General features: G+C 39.4%; 1 protein-coding gene across 1 annotated transcript in view; it reads left to right on the forward strand.

Moving 5' to 3' along the window:
* The window catches only part of TBC1D4 (TBC1 domain family, member 4), a 256,076-nt gene that overhangs the window by 134,266 nt on the left and 101,856 nt on the right, over positions 1–19,954 (forward strand). The window contains exons 2-3 of the mRNA XM_006832071.1: positions 12,775–13,362; positions 14,630–14,719. Coding sequence (XP_006832134.1) covers positions 12,775–13,362; positions 14,630–14,719 — 678 coding nt within the window. The remainder of the gene's footprint in view (positions 1–12,774; positions 13,363–14,629; positions 14,720–19,954) is intronic.

A 19,954-nucleotide genomic window follows, 5' to 3' on the forward strand; every position in this document is an offset into this window, starting at 1 on the left:
CTTCTGGATGTTTCCCTCTCACTGCTGGATGTTCATCATCTGTTTTGTTTATTAAGTGCTGTAGAGTCTGTTCTGATACTTAGAATTTTGTATAGGGTTTCCAAGGAGCGGCTGGTGGTTTTGAACCACTGACCTGGTGGTTGGCCCTCAGTGTTTATCCTGCAGTGCTAGTAGCCACACCTGGAATCCTACAAAGAAATAAGTGTTTGGTCCCTTTTACAAGTTGACTTTCTCCCCGACTCTCTTTTGACTACTTAAACCTTTTGCTGCTGTCCTAGTCCAGAAAACTCAGTGCTGTAAAATTGGTTCCTACTCAGTATACTAATAGGCCAAAGTAGAATTGTCCCTGAGGCTTTCCCAAGGATATGATATTTATAGACGCAGACTGCCACATCTTCCTGTCACAAAGCAGCTGGTGAGATCAAACCGCTGACCTTTTGGTTAGCAGCCAAGCACTAAACCACTGCCCATCCAGGGCTCCTACTGCCCTGGTAAGATGGTCTATCGTTTTGGATTTCATTCCTGCACTTCTCTTGTGTACAAACTCCAATCAGGCTATTGCCCTCAGCACTTCAACAAAGCTTTTCAGTTAAAGTGACCTGTGACCTCACACTGACCACTGGCCCTCCTTGAGAGCTTTCCTTATTGTTTCCAGTATACCATCCTCACCTGGTTTTACTTCTGGCTCTTGCTGGTTCTCCATGCCTTCCTTTTCCACTCCACCCATTCACTGTCTATGTATCTCCTAAATTACAGCATTTGTCTAACTCAGGGGTGAGTTTCTGGAGATATTTCTGTCTTTGTCTGTGTCTATCTCATCTGTACTTTCCCCGTCATGAACATGAACTCATGTAATCTCATAATTTCTAATATTATCCATATACTAGTAACTTCTCATTTTTTATTTTAGCTCTTAATCTCTCTCCTGAGCTCCATTCAGCTGCTTGTTGACATCTCTCCTTGGATGTCCATAAACCTCTCATAATTAATAGAACTAAATAAACCCTCGATCTCTTAAGCCCTCTGCGCCAACATCCCTCCTGCCACAACCTGTATTGGTGTAGCTCCAGTTTTCTAGTTCCTCTGGCCCCAAACCTTGAGTCATCCTTGATTCGTCCCTGTATAGTTTAGATCTTGCCTGCACCCCCACAATTGCCTTTCCCCTAAACTCTTCTTTCCCCTCTTCTGCTCTTTCACTATTCTAGTCACACTGGCGCCTGCAGTTCCTTGAACGCACTGGGCACATTTCTGCTTTGGAGACTTCGTACTTGCTGTGGTATCTGCCTGGAATGCTTCTTCCCCAGATAGCTGCTTGGTTCCCGCCCTTGCTGACTTCAGGTCTTTTCTCCAATATCACAAATAGCACCTCCCGCTAAAATTATAACTGTCCTGCCACTTACACGGTTACAAGTAGAATCCATGAAGGAGGGGAGTTTTATTTAGCACTGCTTCTTTCTTCTCTCTGTGCTCACTGAGAAAAACAGTCTTAGGTTTTAGATTTAATGAAACAGTATTGAATGCTTTCATTGTTGCTGCTCTGTACCAGGCACCTTTGCACATTTAACTTAAATTTTCAGTTTCCTTCTAAGATAAGCATTGTGGTTTGCATTTTGTAGGTGAAAAGCCCAAGCCTGAAAGGGGTTTAGTGCCTTTTTCTACAAAATAATACATATTTGAATGGTGTTTTAAATTCAGGACCTTGGAGCTTCACAGAATCCTGGCGTGGCGCTGTAGGATCAGTACTGGATTGCTGACTGCAAGGTCAGTGGTTCAAACCCACCAGCCAACCCTTGGAAACCCTATACAAGGTTACTATGAATTATGGCACTTAACAACAGCAACAACAAAGTTATCTGTTAAGTGCTTTCCTAATACGAGGGAGCTTCAAAAAGTTTGTGGGGAAAAACAAATCACATTGTCTTTCAATTTCATTTTTCCATGAACTTTTTGAAGTCCCTTTGTTTGCCATATTGTGGACTGCTTCTCTTTTAAAACAGTGAAAACAATTTTGAAAGAGAACTTGGACGGCACCATCTCTTGCTCGTTCTTCACCATCTCACATCTGGAACCACCTGCTCTATCTTCTGTCTTGTTGACATCTCTCAGCACTGGAACATATCTGGGGAGTTGCCATTTTCTTCATCAAATAGCATCCCTTCCCAGATCTTCTCCTGTTGAGGTGCCCTTATCTATTTTATATAAGATCACGTCTACAAGTTTTCATTGGAGGTACGGTAAGCAGGCACAAGTTGTTTCTTCCACAGAAGAAATTCCACAGTAAGGGTTGTGAGACATTACGAGAGGTGAGAACTTAGTAGAAAGACTTAAGGGATTTGTCTTTCTAGTGCTTCAGCTACTTCAGAGAGCTGAACCATAGCTGGCAAACGCAGCTGACGGTCTCTAAGAACTGAAGATGTTCTTGAGAGGAAGCGCTCTTGGCTCCCAGCTCAAGACTCAAAAACAAAGCCACTTGTCTGATTGGTGTAAGTCACCTAGATACTTTGCTTTCTTTGTCCCCAAATAGTCTGGTCTCTTGTAGTTTCATTTTACCTCCTTTGTATTACTTTAGGTTTAGAGGTAAGCAGCCTCCTCACTCCCAGATGTATGAAGCGAGACAGTGGGAGCAGTCATTCCCTAGGAACCTCTTTAGTTTCAGTATTCTGTGATTTTAAAAATCACTGACTTTTTTACTTAGAATCAAGTCAGGGAAAACTAATCTCAGTACCTGTGTTGACTTTAAAATAAGAATTTCAATTTTAACTAAAAGTAAAGAGATATATGAAGTTTCTTTAGAATAAAAGTTAAAATGGTTTAAAAATCAATTTTAGTTCTTGTTGAAATTGTCAAACAGCCTTTTGTTACAAACTAAAACTCAGATGAGGTGTCTTCCAGGGTATCTGTGGTCTGAGGAACAATGTCTTTTCCACAATATAAGTGCACTGTTTCATGGCGTGTATACACCTTTGACCATATTCTGTTAGTTGAAAACTTTGAAAGTCAAATGGAAACCACAACACTTAGTGACCCACTTAGCCGTTCCTCCACATGCTGAACCATCCTTGAAGCCATTATACTTTAAACATCTTCTGGTGGGTCACCCAACCCAACCAATTGCCATTGAGTCTATTCTGACTCCTATTCACCTTAGATGACAAAGTAGAACTACCCATAGAGGTTCCCAAGCTGCCACTATTTATTGAAATACACTGTCTTGTCTTTCTCCAGAGGAGCACCTGGTGTATTCAAACTGCCACCCTTTGAGTTAGAAGCCCAACGCTTAAGGCATGGTGGCACCAGGCTCCTATGGCTGCCTGTACAGTCTGTAAACTAATTTTAAGAGTTTATGCAGGAAAACAGAATTAGAAAGGAAATCTCTCTCTTTAGAAGCATGTTACGACTCTCAAAGCAGATTTATATATGTATTTTTATATTGCCTGTCTCTATTTGAATGATATTAAACAGGTCTTCCAGTTTCCTTTAAATGCTTACTAATGTTTTCCCTTAAATTTTTGGTCCTTCTTATTTTGTTTTAATTTTTATTACATTTTATCTAACTCTTGCTGTGCCTGCTATAATTACTGCAGAGATAATAAATGTAGCAATCACTCATGACAACTGTGGCCAAGAATTGACTCAGTTAAATTTTTTTTGCTTTAAGTATACTTTAGGAAACTCATCCTCACATTCATATTTGCCACCGTCAACAGTTTAAAGCTGATTAAAATTTATCTACTTATTAGTGGTTTCTAATGAGGGGAAAAAAGGACATTATACTCTGGATTCACCTTCGTTTATCTTCATAATTAGTAATTGGACACTTGTAATTATTTAAGAAGCCTAACAAAGACCAAAGTTTTAAAAATTCAAATGTTTCTTTTTAGAGAGAGGCAAAGCTTTTAGTCATTAGTCCTGAACAATCCATGTATTTCCTGATTTCAGATACAGGAAATACTTGATTTTTGAAGCCATAACGGCCAGCCACTCGTGGGAAGTTTTATAATTGGCTGCATTGTGATAAGGTGGATGTTAACAAGTCCAATGAAACTACTGCTGGCTTATATAGAAAGACCACTTTTTAAGTGCCACAAAGTGCTAATGCTGAGGGCTGTATTCATTTGGCATGTTTTGAGCTGCTGGAGAACCACCTTTCCACTGGCTTCCTGACAAAGGTATCTTTTCTTAGTACTTTTAATTCAGACTTTCCCCCTGGTGTTTGCTTTGGCCTTAAATATCAATGTGTGGTAGTTGTAGAATTTCTTCCCCAAGTCAGAGGAAACAGATATTTAAAATACTATTCGGTTTCTTAGAGTTTGGTGATTAATTTTGATAATTAATTAATGAGAAACAGTTACATGGCATCAGGAACTTTAGTGTCCTTTTTTCCCTTCTTTTTTACTAGAGTGAGAAATTGTTTTAATGTCTGAATCTTGATACTTGAATCTAAACTCCTTTTGTGATGTCACTGAACATGTAATAACAAAATACCAACCAAGGCAACACTGCTTTTTCTAAACATCATGCAACATTTGCAAAGAGTCCCACTTGTTTATTATTTATTGGATGAATTTTGTACATTAACAGAAATGAATAATTTCAATGACTTAGAATATCCTGAGCTTCATAATATACGCGACATTTCATTTTTTCTCACTGTGTATTATCCTTCTTCTACACTGACCCTGATACAAAAGTAAACTCACAGAAATTTGGATCTAGATGAGACTTCACCACCATCTATCTAGTTTCCCTTTCATTTTGCTGGTACTGAATAAGTTATTGGTATTCAAATACATTATTGTCAGAGCTGGAATAAATATTAACCTATCAATACTTAGTTTGGTGGAATACCTTTCATTTTTATTGTTTTGTATTAAAAAAATAAAAACCTTGCTTTGAATTGGCTGTAAATCTTTTTCAGGATTTGTAAGTTGTAGGGCAGATTCTGAGGAATAGATATATTGGGAGATAAAATGTGCAGAAGGAGCACTGGTAGCGTAGTGGTTACAAGCTGGGCTGCTAACTGTAAGCTCAGCAGTTCGAATCCACCAGCCACTCCACGGGAGAAAGATGATGCTTTCTGCTCCCATAAAGATTTACTGCCTCAGAAACCCTGTACAACGTTGCTATGAGTAGGAACTGACTCGATGGCACATTACTACCACTACCACGAATGTGCAGAGCTAAATTACTTAGTTGTGTAAATGCTAAACAAAAGGATGTATCGTGAGTTGTTCCATAGCGTTTGGGGACATTCCTGAAACATTCAATCACTTCCTAGTTGGGGTGAGCATAATAAACAGAGTGAGATACCATAGCTCTCATGTTTGGGGGTGCCACATCTCCTGAGTTATCAATAGGAATTTACTGACCCTTTCTTAACCGTGTTGTTAAGTGTGTGGAGTCGGTTCCGACCCATAGCGACCCTGAACAGGGTTTCTGAGGCTGTAAATCTTTACGGGAGCAGAAAGTCTCATCTTTCTCCTGTGGAGCAGCTGGTAGTTTCGAACTGCTGACCTTGAGGTTCGCAGCCCGATTCGTAACCACTATGCTACTAGAGAACTTTTATCAGAGTTCTCGGTAGTTGTTCACTGCTCTTTTTGTACCTCTGCAGTATCTGAATAGTACAAAAGGTTAAAGTGTTCTGCTGCTAAGCGAAAGGTTGGAGGTTAAAGTCTACCTAGAGTTGCCTTGGAAGAAAGACCTACTTCGAAAAAATCAGCCATTGAAAACCCGATGGTGCCCAGATCCACTCTGATATGCGTGGGGGGGGGGAGCCATGAGTCAGAATTGCCTTGAAGGAAACTGGTATTGGTTATGGTGATAGCTCCGAGCGTCTCACTTACTTCTGTTCCCAGGAGACTCTAGTGAAACACGCAATCACCCCAACTTAGTGTTTCACTTAAGAATCTACAGTACACTTGTAGAGGAAAAAAAAAGAGGTGTTGAGATGATGCAGTAAATACAAGCAAGATTTAAATTCATTAAAAAATATAAATTTATATACATACATTAGTTAACACTGTGCTGCAGAGATCGCAATTACTCTAAAATACTGTGTGTGTGTGTGTAAGCTTTCGTTAGAGATTTTCTTTCTCTTGTGGTTTCTGATTGATCCCTTAAGTAAATGCTAGGATAAAAGCTTTTTATGGTTCCTGATAACTCACATCTGCGCTCTGGATATGCCACTGTCTTTTCTTTATCTATGTGTACCCCTTCTGAGGTGGGCACTATGTCTCTAGGTATGGGCTGTATAATGCTAAACTTTATACTGTGTCTTCTTCATAATGATTTGCAAAAACATTGTTTGATATTAGATGAGTTTTGCAGTTATAAGTCACTGCAGTCCAGGTCTTTGGGAGTTGGGTGAGTCAGAACCAGATAGAAGGTATTAGAGGCTGAGAGGATCTTTGTTTTATGTTTTCGGTGTACACTTTGCATTTCAGATTAGTGGAAGATTAAATGACATACACAGCTTTGAGTGTTTAATTTTGTCTCCCCAAAAGATATGTTCAAGTCCTAACCCGTCCTCCCCACCTGTGAATGTGACCTTAATTGGAAAGAGAGTCTTTGCAGATGTAGTCAAGTTGAGATGAGGTCATCTTGTTGTCCAAAGAAGAGGAGAAACATATGGACACTGATGCAGAGTAAAGATAGCCATGTGAAGACAGAGGCAAATATTGAAGTTATTTATGATGCCACAAATCAAGGGATGTTAAGGATTGCGGGGAGCCACTAGAAGTTAGAAGAGGCAAGAAAAGACTCTTTCCTAGAGCCTTTAGAAGAAGCATGGACTGGCCAACACCTTGGGCTCAGACTTCTGGCCTTTAAAACTGTGAGAGAGCAAATGTTTGTTGTTTGAAGCCACTCAGTTAATGGTAGTTTGCTACGGCTGCCCCCGGAAACTAATATTTCAGTTCAGAATTCAGATGCTGAGCTCTGCTTCTGATCAATTTGATCATTTCCTGAATGATTCTAGATGTTGAGCCTCCACATGTGGCCCCAGGCCCATGTCCTGTGGAACTAGTAAAAGTCAGCCAGCAATCAGAGCATCACTTAAGAGCTCTCAGTATGATGGTAGAGAAAAAAGGACAAGCATGTAACACAAAAGACTCGATACAAGTAAGGCTGAACTGATTTTAGTTCCAGTCCCCTTGATAGAATGTAACTTTAAAGTGGCACCAAACTAGAAATCCAAACCTGGTGCCATTGAGTTGATTTCAACTCATAGCATCTCTGCAAGGACAGAGTAGACTTGCCCCATAGGGTAATGTTTACTGAGGAGTCCTGGTGTGTCGCTGTGTGTTAATGCAACAGACTGAAACGTCGTTTGAACTGCAAGGTTGGCAGTTCAAGCTCACCAGCTGCTCCTTGGAAACCCTATACAGGGTCACTATGGGTCAGAACCGACCCGATGACACTTAACAACAACAACAACGTTTACCAAAGCAGACTGCAAGATCTTCCTCCTGCTGATGGGTTCAAACTACAAAGCTTTCAGTTAGTGGCCGAGTACTTAACCACTTAGCCACCAGGGTTTCTTATCGTGACACCAAAATTGTGTTAATATTTGTAAGATCAACATTCTGTGGGTAAAAAGAAGTCCTACGGATGATATGAATAATTCTATTTCTACACTCCTGAGAGACAAGTTTTGAAATTTAGGAGCACTTGGGGTACAAATCAGATGAAAAGTATTTGATAAAATATGGTTAATGAGGAAGATGGGATCATTTTATCTAAGGGCTTTGCCCAACCCACTGGAACCATTTTACTTGTTGTAGGGCTGAGGGTCCACCATCTCACTTTCCGTAGCTTGGATCTTGTTTGGAAGGTTAACCATGCACTCAGGCAAACAGAAATGAATGATGGCCATGAGTTAGTACAAAACATCTTAACTTTGCCATGAGACACGTTCAGGTTGAGTCATCTGAAATTATTGCTTTGGACGTTAGTCTCTCAGAGGAAATACTTGACTCAAAAGTTGAAATTTGTATGATTTAAAGCATGAATGCTTTGGTAATGTGTTTCAAATAATTATGTGAAGTAAAATAATTTGTTTTCAGAATTGGTGCTGTGCATGTGTCTGAATATGAAGCAACTATGGATATAAGATAAAAATCACCACAACAGATTTTTTTTTTTTTTTTTTTTGCCAATGAGAACCTACTGGTTGTTGTTGTTGTTGTTGTTATGTGCTGTAGAGTCAGTCCAGACTCATAGCAACCTTGTATAGGATTTCCGAGGCTGTAAATCTTTATGGAAGCCGAAGGCCTCATCTTTCACCTGAAGAACAGCTGGTAGTTTTGAACTGTTGACCTTGAGGTTAGCAGCCCAACTTGTAAATTATGCTGCCAGAGCTCCTTTGAGAACCTACTATGCATTCATTAGGAATTATTCTAAAGCTAGAGGATACTAGGATACAACAGGGGAAAATGAAAAAGATCACTACTTTCCTAGAGCTTACCTTCTAGCTTACACAGTAAGTAAATCACACAGAATGCAAACATGCTTAGTGCTAGGTAGAACAGTAAATACAGGGGAATGCTGTGTGTTTGTGTATGTACATGTGCATGTGTGGGTGTGGTAAGGGGTCAATGAAGAAGGTATTGCCTCACAGTAATGTTGTTATTAGTCAATTTCAATGAATGACAGCTTCCTGTATTACAGAGTCCACCTGTACTCTATAGGGTTTTCTTGGTTGTAATATCAATGGGACCAGTTTGTCAGGCCTTTTCTTGATCTGTACCACTGTGTAGGTTCAAACTGCCAACTTTCATGTTAGCATTTAATCAGAAATCATCTGTGCTACCTAAAAAACATTGTCACTGATTTCATTCTGACTCATATCTACCTATTGGACAGAGTAGAACTGCCCCACAGGATTTCCAAGGTTACACATCTATTTGGGGAGGCCTGGTGTGGTGCTGGAGGATAAGCACTGGATCACAAAGTCAGTTTGAACCACAAGATCAGCAATTCAAACTCACCAGCTGCTTCTCAGAAGCCCTATACAGGGTTGCTATGAGTCGGAGACGACTCTTCAGCACTTAATAACAACAACAACAACAAATCTATAAAAGCAGACTGCCACTCAGTAACCCTGTATAGGGTTTCCAAAGAAAAGCTGATGGGTTTGAACAGCCAAACATATGGTTGGCAATCCACTGCTTATCCAACAGCACCATACCAGGACTCAAACCACAAGGTGTTGTTGTTGTTAAGGTAGGTGGTTCAAACTCACCAGCCGTACCACAGGAGAAAAATGAGGCCTCTTGGTAGAGATGTATAGTCTTGAAAACCTGAAGGAGTAGTTTTACTCTGCCTTCTGGGATTGAAAAGCGTCAGAATCGACTATGGTAGGAGGATAGAAGGGGAGCATTAAAGTGACATTAGAGCTTGGGTTTAAATGAGGTGAGGGAGTGAGCCATGCAGCTATCTGGGTGCCCGGCTTATTCAACAAATAGCAAGGAGGTCAGTGTGACTAGAATCAAGTGAGAGGGAGCAAGAAGGTCAGAGGAAATGAGGTGAAAACAAAAAGATGAAAACCCAGGTATCCAAGGGCCTTAATTAGAGAATGAATAGGCACTGCACAAATCTGATCTATGTATGTTATATGCAGAAGGTGAGGCCTTGTAGGATGTTATAAGCATCTTTTTTTTTTTTTTTCCTTCTTAATAAAATTGGTGGTGCAGGTGAGTAATATGAGTAATGGACTTCTGGTGTGCCGCTGTAGGATCAGCACTGGATGTTGAAAAAGGTAGGTGGTTCAAACCCATCAACTGTTCCTTAGAAAGCCTGTACAGGGTTGCTATGGGTCAGAGTCGACTCAACAGCACTTGTAATAACAATATGAGTAGTATGGCACTGTGGGTTAATGCTCTGGACTGCAATGTCAGTTTGACCCACAAGGTTGGGGATTTAAGCTCACCAGTCACTTTTATGGAAACAGGGTCACTATGAGTCAGAACTGACTCAAAGGCACTTAATGGCAACAACAACAACCACAGTATGACTTAGGAGTCCTGCTGTGGTACTGTGGGTTTAATGTGCTGGACTGCAAGGTCGATTTGAACCACAAGGGTAGCAGTTCAAGCTCAGCAAACTCTGCTTGGAAACCCTATACAGGGCCACTGTGAGTCAGAACTGACTTGATGGCACTTAACAACAGCAACAGAATGACTTAAGGACTCCTGGTGTGGCGCTGCAGGATAAAGCACTGGTCCGTAACGTTGGTTTGAACTCAAGATCGGTGGTTCAAACTCACCAGTCATTCCTTGGAAATTGTTTACAGGATCACTATGATTCGGGACCAACTCAATGGCACTTAGCAACAACAACAACAACAACAACAACAACATGACTTAAAGGAGCTCTGGTAGAGCAATGTTAAACTGAAAGGTGGGTGGTTCAAATCCACCCAGCAGTTCTGAAGGAAACAGATCTAGTGATCTGTTCCCATAAAGGTTACAGCTAAGAAAATCCTATGGGGCAGTTCTACTGTGTAACATCGGGTTGCTGTGAATTGTAGTACATGGCACCTAACAACAACATTACTTAAGTTTAAAAGAAGCATTTTACCCTTCAACAGTAGATTGAAGAGGAAAGGGAAAACAGTTAGGAGGGTATTGTAATCTATGTGAGAGGTGATGAATCCTATTTCATTAATACACCACATTTTATCTGTTCACCTTTTGATAGGCATTTGCGTTGTGTCCATTTTGGAGGGGGAAGAGGCTATGGTGTTATATTAAAGCTGCTATAACTTTCTATGTACAAGCCTTTGTGTGGACATTTGTTTTCAGATCTTTTAGATAAATACCTAGGAGTTGAATACCTGGGTCATGAGATAGGTTTATGTTCCACCTTCTATGCTACCACAGTTTTCTAAAGTAGCTGCACTGTTTTGCGTACATTTCCATCCATCTGCAATGTATGAGTGAGTTGTAGTTGCTGGCAGCACTTTGTCTTTTTGATGTTGTTGTTAAATGCTGCTGAGTGGGTTTCAACTAATAGTGACCATGTATAGGGTTTTCTAGGAGTGGCTGGTGAGTTTGAACTGCTGACCTTGTGGTTCAAATTGGCCTTTTGGTCCAATGCGTATCCTACAGCGCCACACCAAGACTTCATTCTAAAATGTGTATGAGAGTGAGAGAAGTGCTGTGGAATCGGTTCCAATTCACAGCAACCCCGTGTAGTGTTTCCGAGGAGTGGCTGGTGAGGTTGAACCACCAACCTTGCAGCTCAAACTGACCTTGTGGTCCAGTACTTATCCTACATCTAATTATTTTATTTTCATTTTCCTAATGTCTAATGTTGCTGAGGGATGTCTGAGTTTAATATCTTTATCCAGAAAGTATATTTAATCAGTTTTTAGAACTTTGCATCCTTTCAGCTGAGGTTCATAATACCAGCTGAATCCCCAAATCAATCTGACTCATAGCTGCCCTATAGGACAGAATAGAAGTTTTGAAACTGTAAATCTTTTATGAAAGCAGACAGCCTCATCGTTCCCCATATGGGACGCTAGCTGATGGATCTGAACCGCTAACCTTGTGGTTAGCAGCTTAACTTGTAACCCAGAAAGTTCATAATAGCTTTTAAAAATAATTTTTTAAAAGCACATATTACAGTTTATTAAAGAGTGCCATCAATTTCATTATTTGTTTTTGGGAAAACTAATATGTTTAAAATAATAAAGTATAATATTGCTGTCATTGAACATCAGCTTTTCCTTTAAATTACTTATGTGACATGGTGGTGGTAGTTGCCTGCTAATGAGTTGGCTCCGACTCACAGTGCCCCCTATAGGGTTTCGGAGGCTGTAAATCTGTACAGGAGTAGAAAGCCTCATCTTTCTTCTGTGGAGCGACTGGTAGATTTGAACTATTGACATTGCAGTGAGCAGCCAATCTAGTAACCTCTATGTTTCCTTATGTCAGCTAGTGTCACTTAATTTTTACATTTTATCTTGCGCTCTGATAGTGTAGTGGTTACAAATCGGGCTTGCGAACCGCAAGGTCAGCAGTTCGAAACTACCAGCTGCTCCGCGGGAGAAAGATGAGGCTTTCTGCTCCCGTAAAGATTTACAGCCTTGGAAAACCTGTTCAGGGTCGCTATGGGTCAGAATCGACTCGACAGCACTTAATAACAACAACATCTTGCACAGGGGGTAGCGTAGTGGTTACAAATAGGGCTGAGAACCGCAAGGTCAGCAGTTCGAAACTACCAGCTGCTCCGCGGGAGAAAGATGAGGCTTTCTGCTCCCGTAAAGATTTACAGCCTTGGAAAACCTGTTCAGGGTCGCTATGGGTCAGAATCGACTCGACAGCACTTAATAACAACAACATCTTGCACAGGGACTAATATTTAAAATTTTTATTTATGTAAGGAGGCTTCAAAAAGCTCATGGAAAAATATAATTAAAAGGCAATCTAAATTTTCTATAAAACTTTTGAAATCCCCTCCACTTCAGACATATTAACAGGAAGAACTAATCCCTGGAGAAGGACATCATGCTTAGTATAGTGGAGGGTCAGTAAAAAGAGGATGGCCCCAGGACATGGATGGACACAGCTGGGACAACATTGTGAGGATGGTGCAGGGCCAGGCAGTGTTCTGTTCTGATGTACATTGGGTCCCTGTGAGTGGGATGGACTTGACCAGACCTAACAATAACAATGTGATAAGGACAGCGCCAGGTGAACGTAAATTGTTCCTATATCGTCAACTAAAATGGGGATTAAAAAAAATTTTTTATTTCACTTGCGCCTCCAGGTTCCTGATGTTATCAGCAGCATAAGACAGCTATCTAAAGCTGCCATGAAAGAGGATGCCAAGCCCAGCAAAGACATGGAGGACGCCTTTTACAACTCTCAGAAGTTTGAAGTCTTGTACTGTGGAAAGGTGACAGTCACCCACAAGAAGGCCCCGTCCAGCCTCATTGACGACTGCATTGAAAAGTTCAGCCTGCATGAACAGCAGCGGCTCAAGGTCCAGGGCGAGCAGTGCAGCGCCGACCCCAGCGACGACTTGATAGTCTTTGAGGCGGAAGAGCTCCGCGCACCTGGAGCCAGCCTGCTGGAGGAAACAGATGGTGCCCCCAGTAGCCACGCTGGCTTACCCGCCGTGGCCAGCCAGCCTGTTCTGCCCAGCTCTCGCATTTGTTTTCCTGAGCGGATCTTGGAAGATTCTGACTTTGATGACCAGCAGGAGTTTCGGTCTCGGTGCAGCAGTGTCACCGGAGTCATGCAGAGGAAAGTGCAGGAGAACAGCCAGACAGCACAGCCGCGCAGGAGGCACGCCAGTGCGCCCAGCCACGTACAGCCCTCGGACTCCGAGAAAAACAGAACAATGCTCTTTCAGGTACTTTTCCTGGCAGGGTGCTAGTGGGTCATTCCATCGTGAATTTCTAGACAGAAGCAGTAGGCTGCCCAACTCCTCACACTTCGCATTTTGCTTTTCTCACATGACTGTCTCTTGTTGTTATGAGCCGTGGAGTCGGTTCCGACTCACAGTGACCCTGTACAGGGTTTACAAGGCTGTAAATCTTTATGGTTAACCAGTTGTTAGAATTGTTAAATGTTGTCCAGTTATCTCCAAGTCATGGTAACCCTGTAGGGGGTTTCCAAGGAGTGGCTGATGAGTTTGTGGTTAGTTCAAATCAGCCTTACCGTCCATTGCTTTATCTCATAGCGCCGCACCAGGACGCCAACCAGTAAAGGGTCTTTAATCCACAGTTTATGAGATTTGACGTCTCTGAAACAAATGAGTACCTGCCCTTTTAACTTGTTGTAAAGAACCCTTGGTATGGCGCTGTAGGATAAACACTCAACCACAAGGTTGGTTTAAACTTCAAGGCTGGCAGTTCAAACCCACCAGCTGCTCCTCAGAAACTCTATATATATAGGGTCGCTATGGTCAGAACCGACTGGACCATACTTAACAATAACAAAGAACCCCTGAGGAGGAATTTCCACAGTGTACCTTGGTAAACAGTTCCAGTGTGTAAGATTTGCTTTATTGGAATTTGTCAGGAGCTGAGTCTACTTCTTCTTCTTTTTCTTTTTGCTTAAACTTTTAGACAGTAAAGCATCTATATTCTTTTCTCTGGACATGTATTAATATGTAAATGAATAGTCCTTATTTGGGGTATCAGATTTTTATCTTTTTGCTTTCCTAGTCACAGTTGTTTGTTGTCAGTTTTTCTGAATGTTTATTCATTTAAAAACATTATAATTATCAGTCAAATTCTATATCTATGTAATTCTTTTGATTGGCCATTTGGGAAAAAGTATGACTATAAATTAGAAATAAATTAATTGGCATTTTTAGGTATCATGAGATGAAAAAGGTTTTATGTTTTCTTGAAAAAAAATCTCATAATCAGAAAAAAATGGTTTCTCATATTTTGCAAATTACGACTATCAATGTTCATGATTTAGAGGCATAAGGGAAGAAATATTTCGAAGCAACTAGGATTTAAACTTGAAATATTCATTGGATTGGATGTTGGAGCATTTGTGAATAGATACAGGTTGATCTAGAATGTATCTATATTATTAATTGAAGTGTAAAGTAACAAGTTAGGTTCTTGTTAATTTAAAATAATTGGAATTTTTTTATTTTTGAGGTTGGACGATTTGAGATTAACCTTATTAGTCCAGACACTAAATCGGTTGTACTGGAAAAGAATTTCAAAGCTATCTCCTCTTGTTCTCAGGTATGTATTGAAATATATCATAATATGTGAAGAAATTAACAACACATTGTGGTTTCTAATTTAACCACAAAAATAACTGGGCTAAAAGTCCTGCAAATTGTAGTGTGTGGTTTTATTTATTTGTTTATTTTTAAAAACAGTTTATCTTAAACGAAGAGAGTGCCTTCCAGGTTTCATACTATCTACCCTAACTGTCCTTGTTTTCATCAGTCCTTTTCGTTTGTAGTGTCATTTCATCAGCTCTCTGACACTGATGGAATTTTTGTGGTAGTGAGTTCTTTTCACAATTTCCCCACACTTATTGTTCCTTAGAATCTTGGACTTGTGGGTTAAACGTAGTCACGTTTGCTCATTATACCACAATAAGTAGTAAATGAGACCTTGTATTTTCAATTAATATTGATGTAAATATTAACATTTTAAAATAAGTTTTTTATTGCTTGTTCTTTGGTATATTTTTGCTCTTTTGCTTACTTTTTAAATGAATGACAATGTACTTGAATGTTTTCATATAGTGGATACAGATAAATGTTTATAAGATTATAACATGAGGCATAAACTAGTGTCCTAAGAATCATAGTTATTATTTAGAAAATTTATACAAGAATTTAGAGCTACATAAACACAATCTAAATATGGGAAGAATTTTTAGAGAAATCAGAATCGAGATAGTATCTAAATCTAGATGTGGGAAAGTTTTAAAAAATGTAAGAATGCCTTTAGGGAGGTCCCTAGAACTGAGAAAACTAGATTTTTTTTCTAGAAATGCCTTAGATAGAACTTCAAGGAAATGGATTTTGTTATGGTTAATGCCAAAGATCGTAATTGCCTAGTATTATTTTTTAATTAGGGAGTCCACATTGCAGTGCTTGCTTAATTCACACATTCTTTTATTTGAAAGTCAAAGGAGAGAGTTTGTACATGTTGTTAATTCTTTTCCTCAGCTTTATCTAATGTAGTTTCACTTATAATATTTAAAAATATTACCTTGAGACATAATATTGTGTTGTATGCATAAAATTTTCCTACAATAATCATTGTCAGAAGTGGCCGAAGCAGAATATAGGAGGGAACTATTGCAATATCTTAAAAGATAGGAAACCTATTTAAAGGACAAAGAAATTTGGTAGAGAGATTATTCAGTTTATTTATTTGTTTGCTCATTCATTCATTCATTCATATTATGATGAGTATATATGTAACAAAAAAAATCCATTTTACATGTCCAATTCACTGACGTGAATTATTTTCCTCATGTGTAACCACCATGATTGTTTTTGTTAGGTGCTGTCAGGTTAGTTCTGGCATATAGAGACCTTATGCACAACAGAACAAAACCCTGCATGGTCCTTTGCCATCCTCACAATCGTTGTTACACTTGAACCCAATGCTACTGCCTCAGTGTCAATCCATCTCATTCGTGGTCTTCCTCTTTTTCACTGACTCTCCACTTTACCAAACATGATTTCTTTTTCCAGGGATTGTTCCCTTCAGACATTATGTCCAAAATATTGGGAGACAAAGTCTTGACATCCTGGCCTCTAAGGAGCGTTCTCACTGTACTGCTTCTAACATAGGTTTAATTGTTCTCTAACAACTCATGATACTTTTACTATTCTTCTCCAACACCAGAACTCAAATGCATCAGTTCTTCCATGATCTTCCTTATTCATTGTCCAAATTTCACATGCATAGGAAGTTAATGAAAACACCATGGCATGGGTCAAGCACACCTAGTCGCTTAGTCCTCAAACGGATCTTTACTTTTGAACACTTTAACGAGGTCTCGTGTAACAGATTTTCTTGACTGCTGCTTCTGCCAGTATTGATAGTGGATCCAAGCAAAATCAAGTCTTTGACAACTTCAATCTTTTCTCTATTGATAAAATGTTATTTATTGGTCCAGTGGTGAGGATTTTTGTTTTCTTTATATTGAGGTACAGCCCATACTGAAGGCCATGGTCTTTAATCTTCATCAGTAAGTATTTTAAGTCCTCCCTACTTTCATCAAACAAGGTTGCATCATCTGCATGTCACCTGTTATTAATGAGCTTTCCTCCAATCCTGACACCATGTTCCTCTTCATAGACCCCAGCTTCTTGAATTATTTGCACAGCATATAGATTAAATAAGTATTTTGAAAGAATACAATCTTGATGCACACCTTTCCTGATTTTACACCATTCATTTCCCCCTTGTTCTGTTAGAATGACTGTCTCTTATTCTATGTACAGGTTAGTCATGAGTACAGTTAATTGTTCTGGAATACTCATTCTCCTCAATATGGTCCATAGCTTATCATGATCCATACAGTTGAAAGCCTTTGCATAGTCTGTAAAGTACAGGTAAGCATCTTTTTGGTATTCTCTGATTTTAGTTATGATCTATCTGACATTAGCAATGATATCCCTTCTTTCAACTTTTCTGAATCTGGCTTTGAACCTCTGTTAGTTCCCTGTCAGTATATAACTGTGTTTGAGTTATTGTTAGCAAAATTTTATTTGCATGTGATAATGATATTGTCTGATGATTTTTGTGTTCTGATGGGTTACCTAGCTTTGGAGTGGGCACAAATATGGATCTCTCCCAATCAGTTGGCCAGCTAGCTGTCTTCCAAATTCTTGGCATAGATGAATGAGTGCCTCCAGTGCTGCATTAGACTGTTGAAAGATTTCAGTTTGTATTCCATCAATTCCTGGAACCCCGTTCTTTGCCCCAATGCCTTTAGCGCATGTTGGATTCTTCCTTCAGAAGAAATCATTTGAAAAGGTAGCATATGGCTCTTGATCCTATGCTACCTCTGCAAATGGTTGAACAGCCTTTTGTTACAGTGACTCGATGTATTCTTTCCATCTTTTGATGCTTTCTGTAACATTCAATATTTTGCCCATAGAATTCTTTAATATTGAAAGTCAAGGCTTGAATTTTTTCTTCAGTTCTCACAACTTTGAAATTCTGAGTGGGTTCTTCTCTTTTAGTTTTCTAATTTCAGGTCTTTTCACATTTCATTATAATACTCGAATGACTTTGTCTTCTTGAACTGCCCTTTTAAACTTTCTGTTCAGCTCTTTTACTTCCCCATTTCTTCTATTTGCTTTAGCATCTCTAAGCTGAAGAGCAAATTTCAGAGTCTCTTCTGAAATCTGTTTTGGACTTTCCCTTCTTTCTTGTCTTCTTAATGACCTTTTGCTTTCTTCCTGTATGATATTCTTGATGTCATCCCACAACTCTTCTGATCTTTTGTTATTAGTAGCTAATATGTATCAAACGTATTCTTGAGATAATGTCTGAATTCAGCTGGGATATATTCAAGGCCATATTTTGGGTTTTGTGGACTTGTTTTAATTTTCTTAAGCTTCAGTGTGAACTTGCATGTGAGTGATTGATGATCTGTTTCACAGAGTGCTCTGGCTTTGCTTTGGCTAATGACATAGATTGTTTCTGACTCTTTCCACAGATTAGTCAGTTTGATTTCTGTATATTCCATCTGGTAAGGTCACTGTGTATAGTTGTCTTTCATGTTGTTTAAAGAAGGTACTTTCGATGAATAAATCTTTGGTCTTGCAAAATTCTATCCTGCGATCACCAGCATCATTTCTAATCACCAAGGCCATATTTTCCAACTATGGATCCTTCTTGCTTATTTGCAGCCTTTGAATTCCAATCGCCAGTTATGAGCAATCCTGGTTGCATGTTTGATCAGTTTCAGACTGAAGAAGTTGGTAGAATTCTTCAGTTTCATCATCACTGGCTTTAAAAGCGGTTGGTGCATAAATTTGAACAATCATGCTATTAACTTATAAGCATATGGATACTTATAAGCATATGGATATTATCCTATCACAGAGAGCATTGTACTTCAAGACAGATCTTGGAATGTTCTTTTTGATGATGGATGTGATGTCATTACTGTTCAATTTTTCATTCTCTATAGTAAACCATATGATTGTCATATTCCGAATGGCCAATACCAGTCCATTTCAGTTCATTAATGCTTAGGATATTGATGTTTATGTATTTCAATTAATCTTTGATAACTTCCAATTTTCCTAGATTCATTTTTCATACCTTCCATGTTCTGATTATTAATGGATATTTACAGTGGTTTCTCTTCATTTTGAGTAAATTAAGGTCCCAAAAGCTTTACTCCATTTGTGTAATCATGGTTAATTCCTCTTTGAGGAGGCAGCCCTTCTCCAATCGTATTTTGAGTGCCTGCCAACCTGAGGGGCTCATCTTCTGGCACTATATCTGACAATATGTTGGTGCTCTTTATCATGTTTCAGTATTCGATATGCTAATACTGACAGTGTTCCACTGATATTCATAATGTTTCCAGTGGCTAAACATTCTGAAGTCGTCCACGTCTCCTTCTTCCTTGTCTTAGTCTGGAAGATCAACCGAAGTCTATCCACTATGGGTGACTTTTCTGGTATTTAAAATACCAGTGTCATAACTTGCAGCATCAGAGCTACACACAAGCCACCTCAGTATGACAAGCTGACAGACAGACAAGTGGTGGACCATCATCATTATTCTTAACCATCATTGTTAATACAATTTTCCCACCACCCTTAACCAAAGCTCAGTGTCCCGCATTGCAATGACTCACGGTCATCACTAATGGACATCTGTTGTCATACATTTGCTTATTGTAGAAACGCCTCTTTTTATTTTAATTTTGCTTCTTCTTCGTTTTTTTAATTGCCTTCCTCGTCACCCAAGATTATTCACTTTAATGGTAGAAATATTGAGTAAGCATTCTTGTATTTACTTGTTTAATGTTGATCCCCACAAGATTGTTAGCTTTGTGAGGACAGAGACAGTATGGTGGTATTCTGTGAGATATCAAAATAAGGTGGGTTAAGATAGAGCTTAAAGTATAAGTAGGTATTCAATATATGCTAAATGAATGAACAATTTCTGTGTGTTGGTCTCTGCTCAGGTGGTCAGAGTGATGTACAAACTACATGTAATTCCTGACCTCTCCCCAGGACCACAGAGCACCAAGATCCCACATTCCTCAAGCCTGTTAGTAATACAGTGAGAACCTCAAACCAAAACCAAACACATTGCCGTAGAGTTGATTCTGACTCATCGTGACCCAATAGGACAGACTAAAACTACCCTGTTGGGTTTCCAAAGCTGTATAAATCTTTGCCCATGCAGAGTGCTTCATCTTTCTCCTATGGAGCAGCTGGTGTGTTCCACCTCCAAACTTTTGGTTAGCAAATG

This window comes from Chrysochloris asiatica, unplaced genomic scaffold, assembly GCF_000296735.1.
Source record: "Chrysochloris asiatica unplaced genomic scaffold, ChrAsi1.0 scaffold00005, whole genome shotgun sequence".
NCBI lineage: Eukaryota > Metazoa > Chordata > Mammalia > Afrosoricida > Chrysochloridae > Chrysochloris > Chrysochloris asiatica.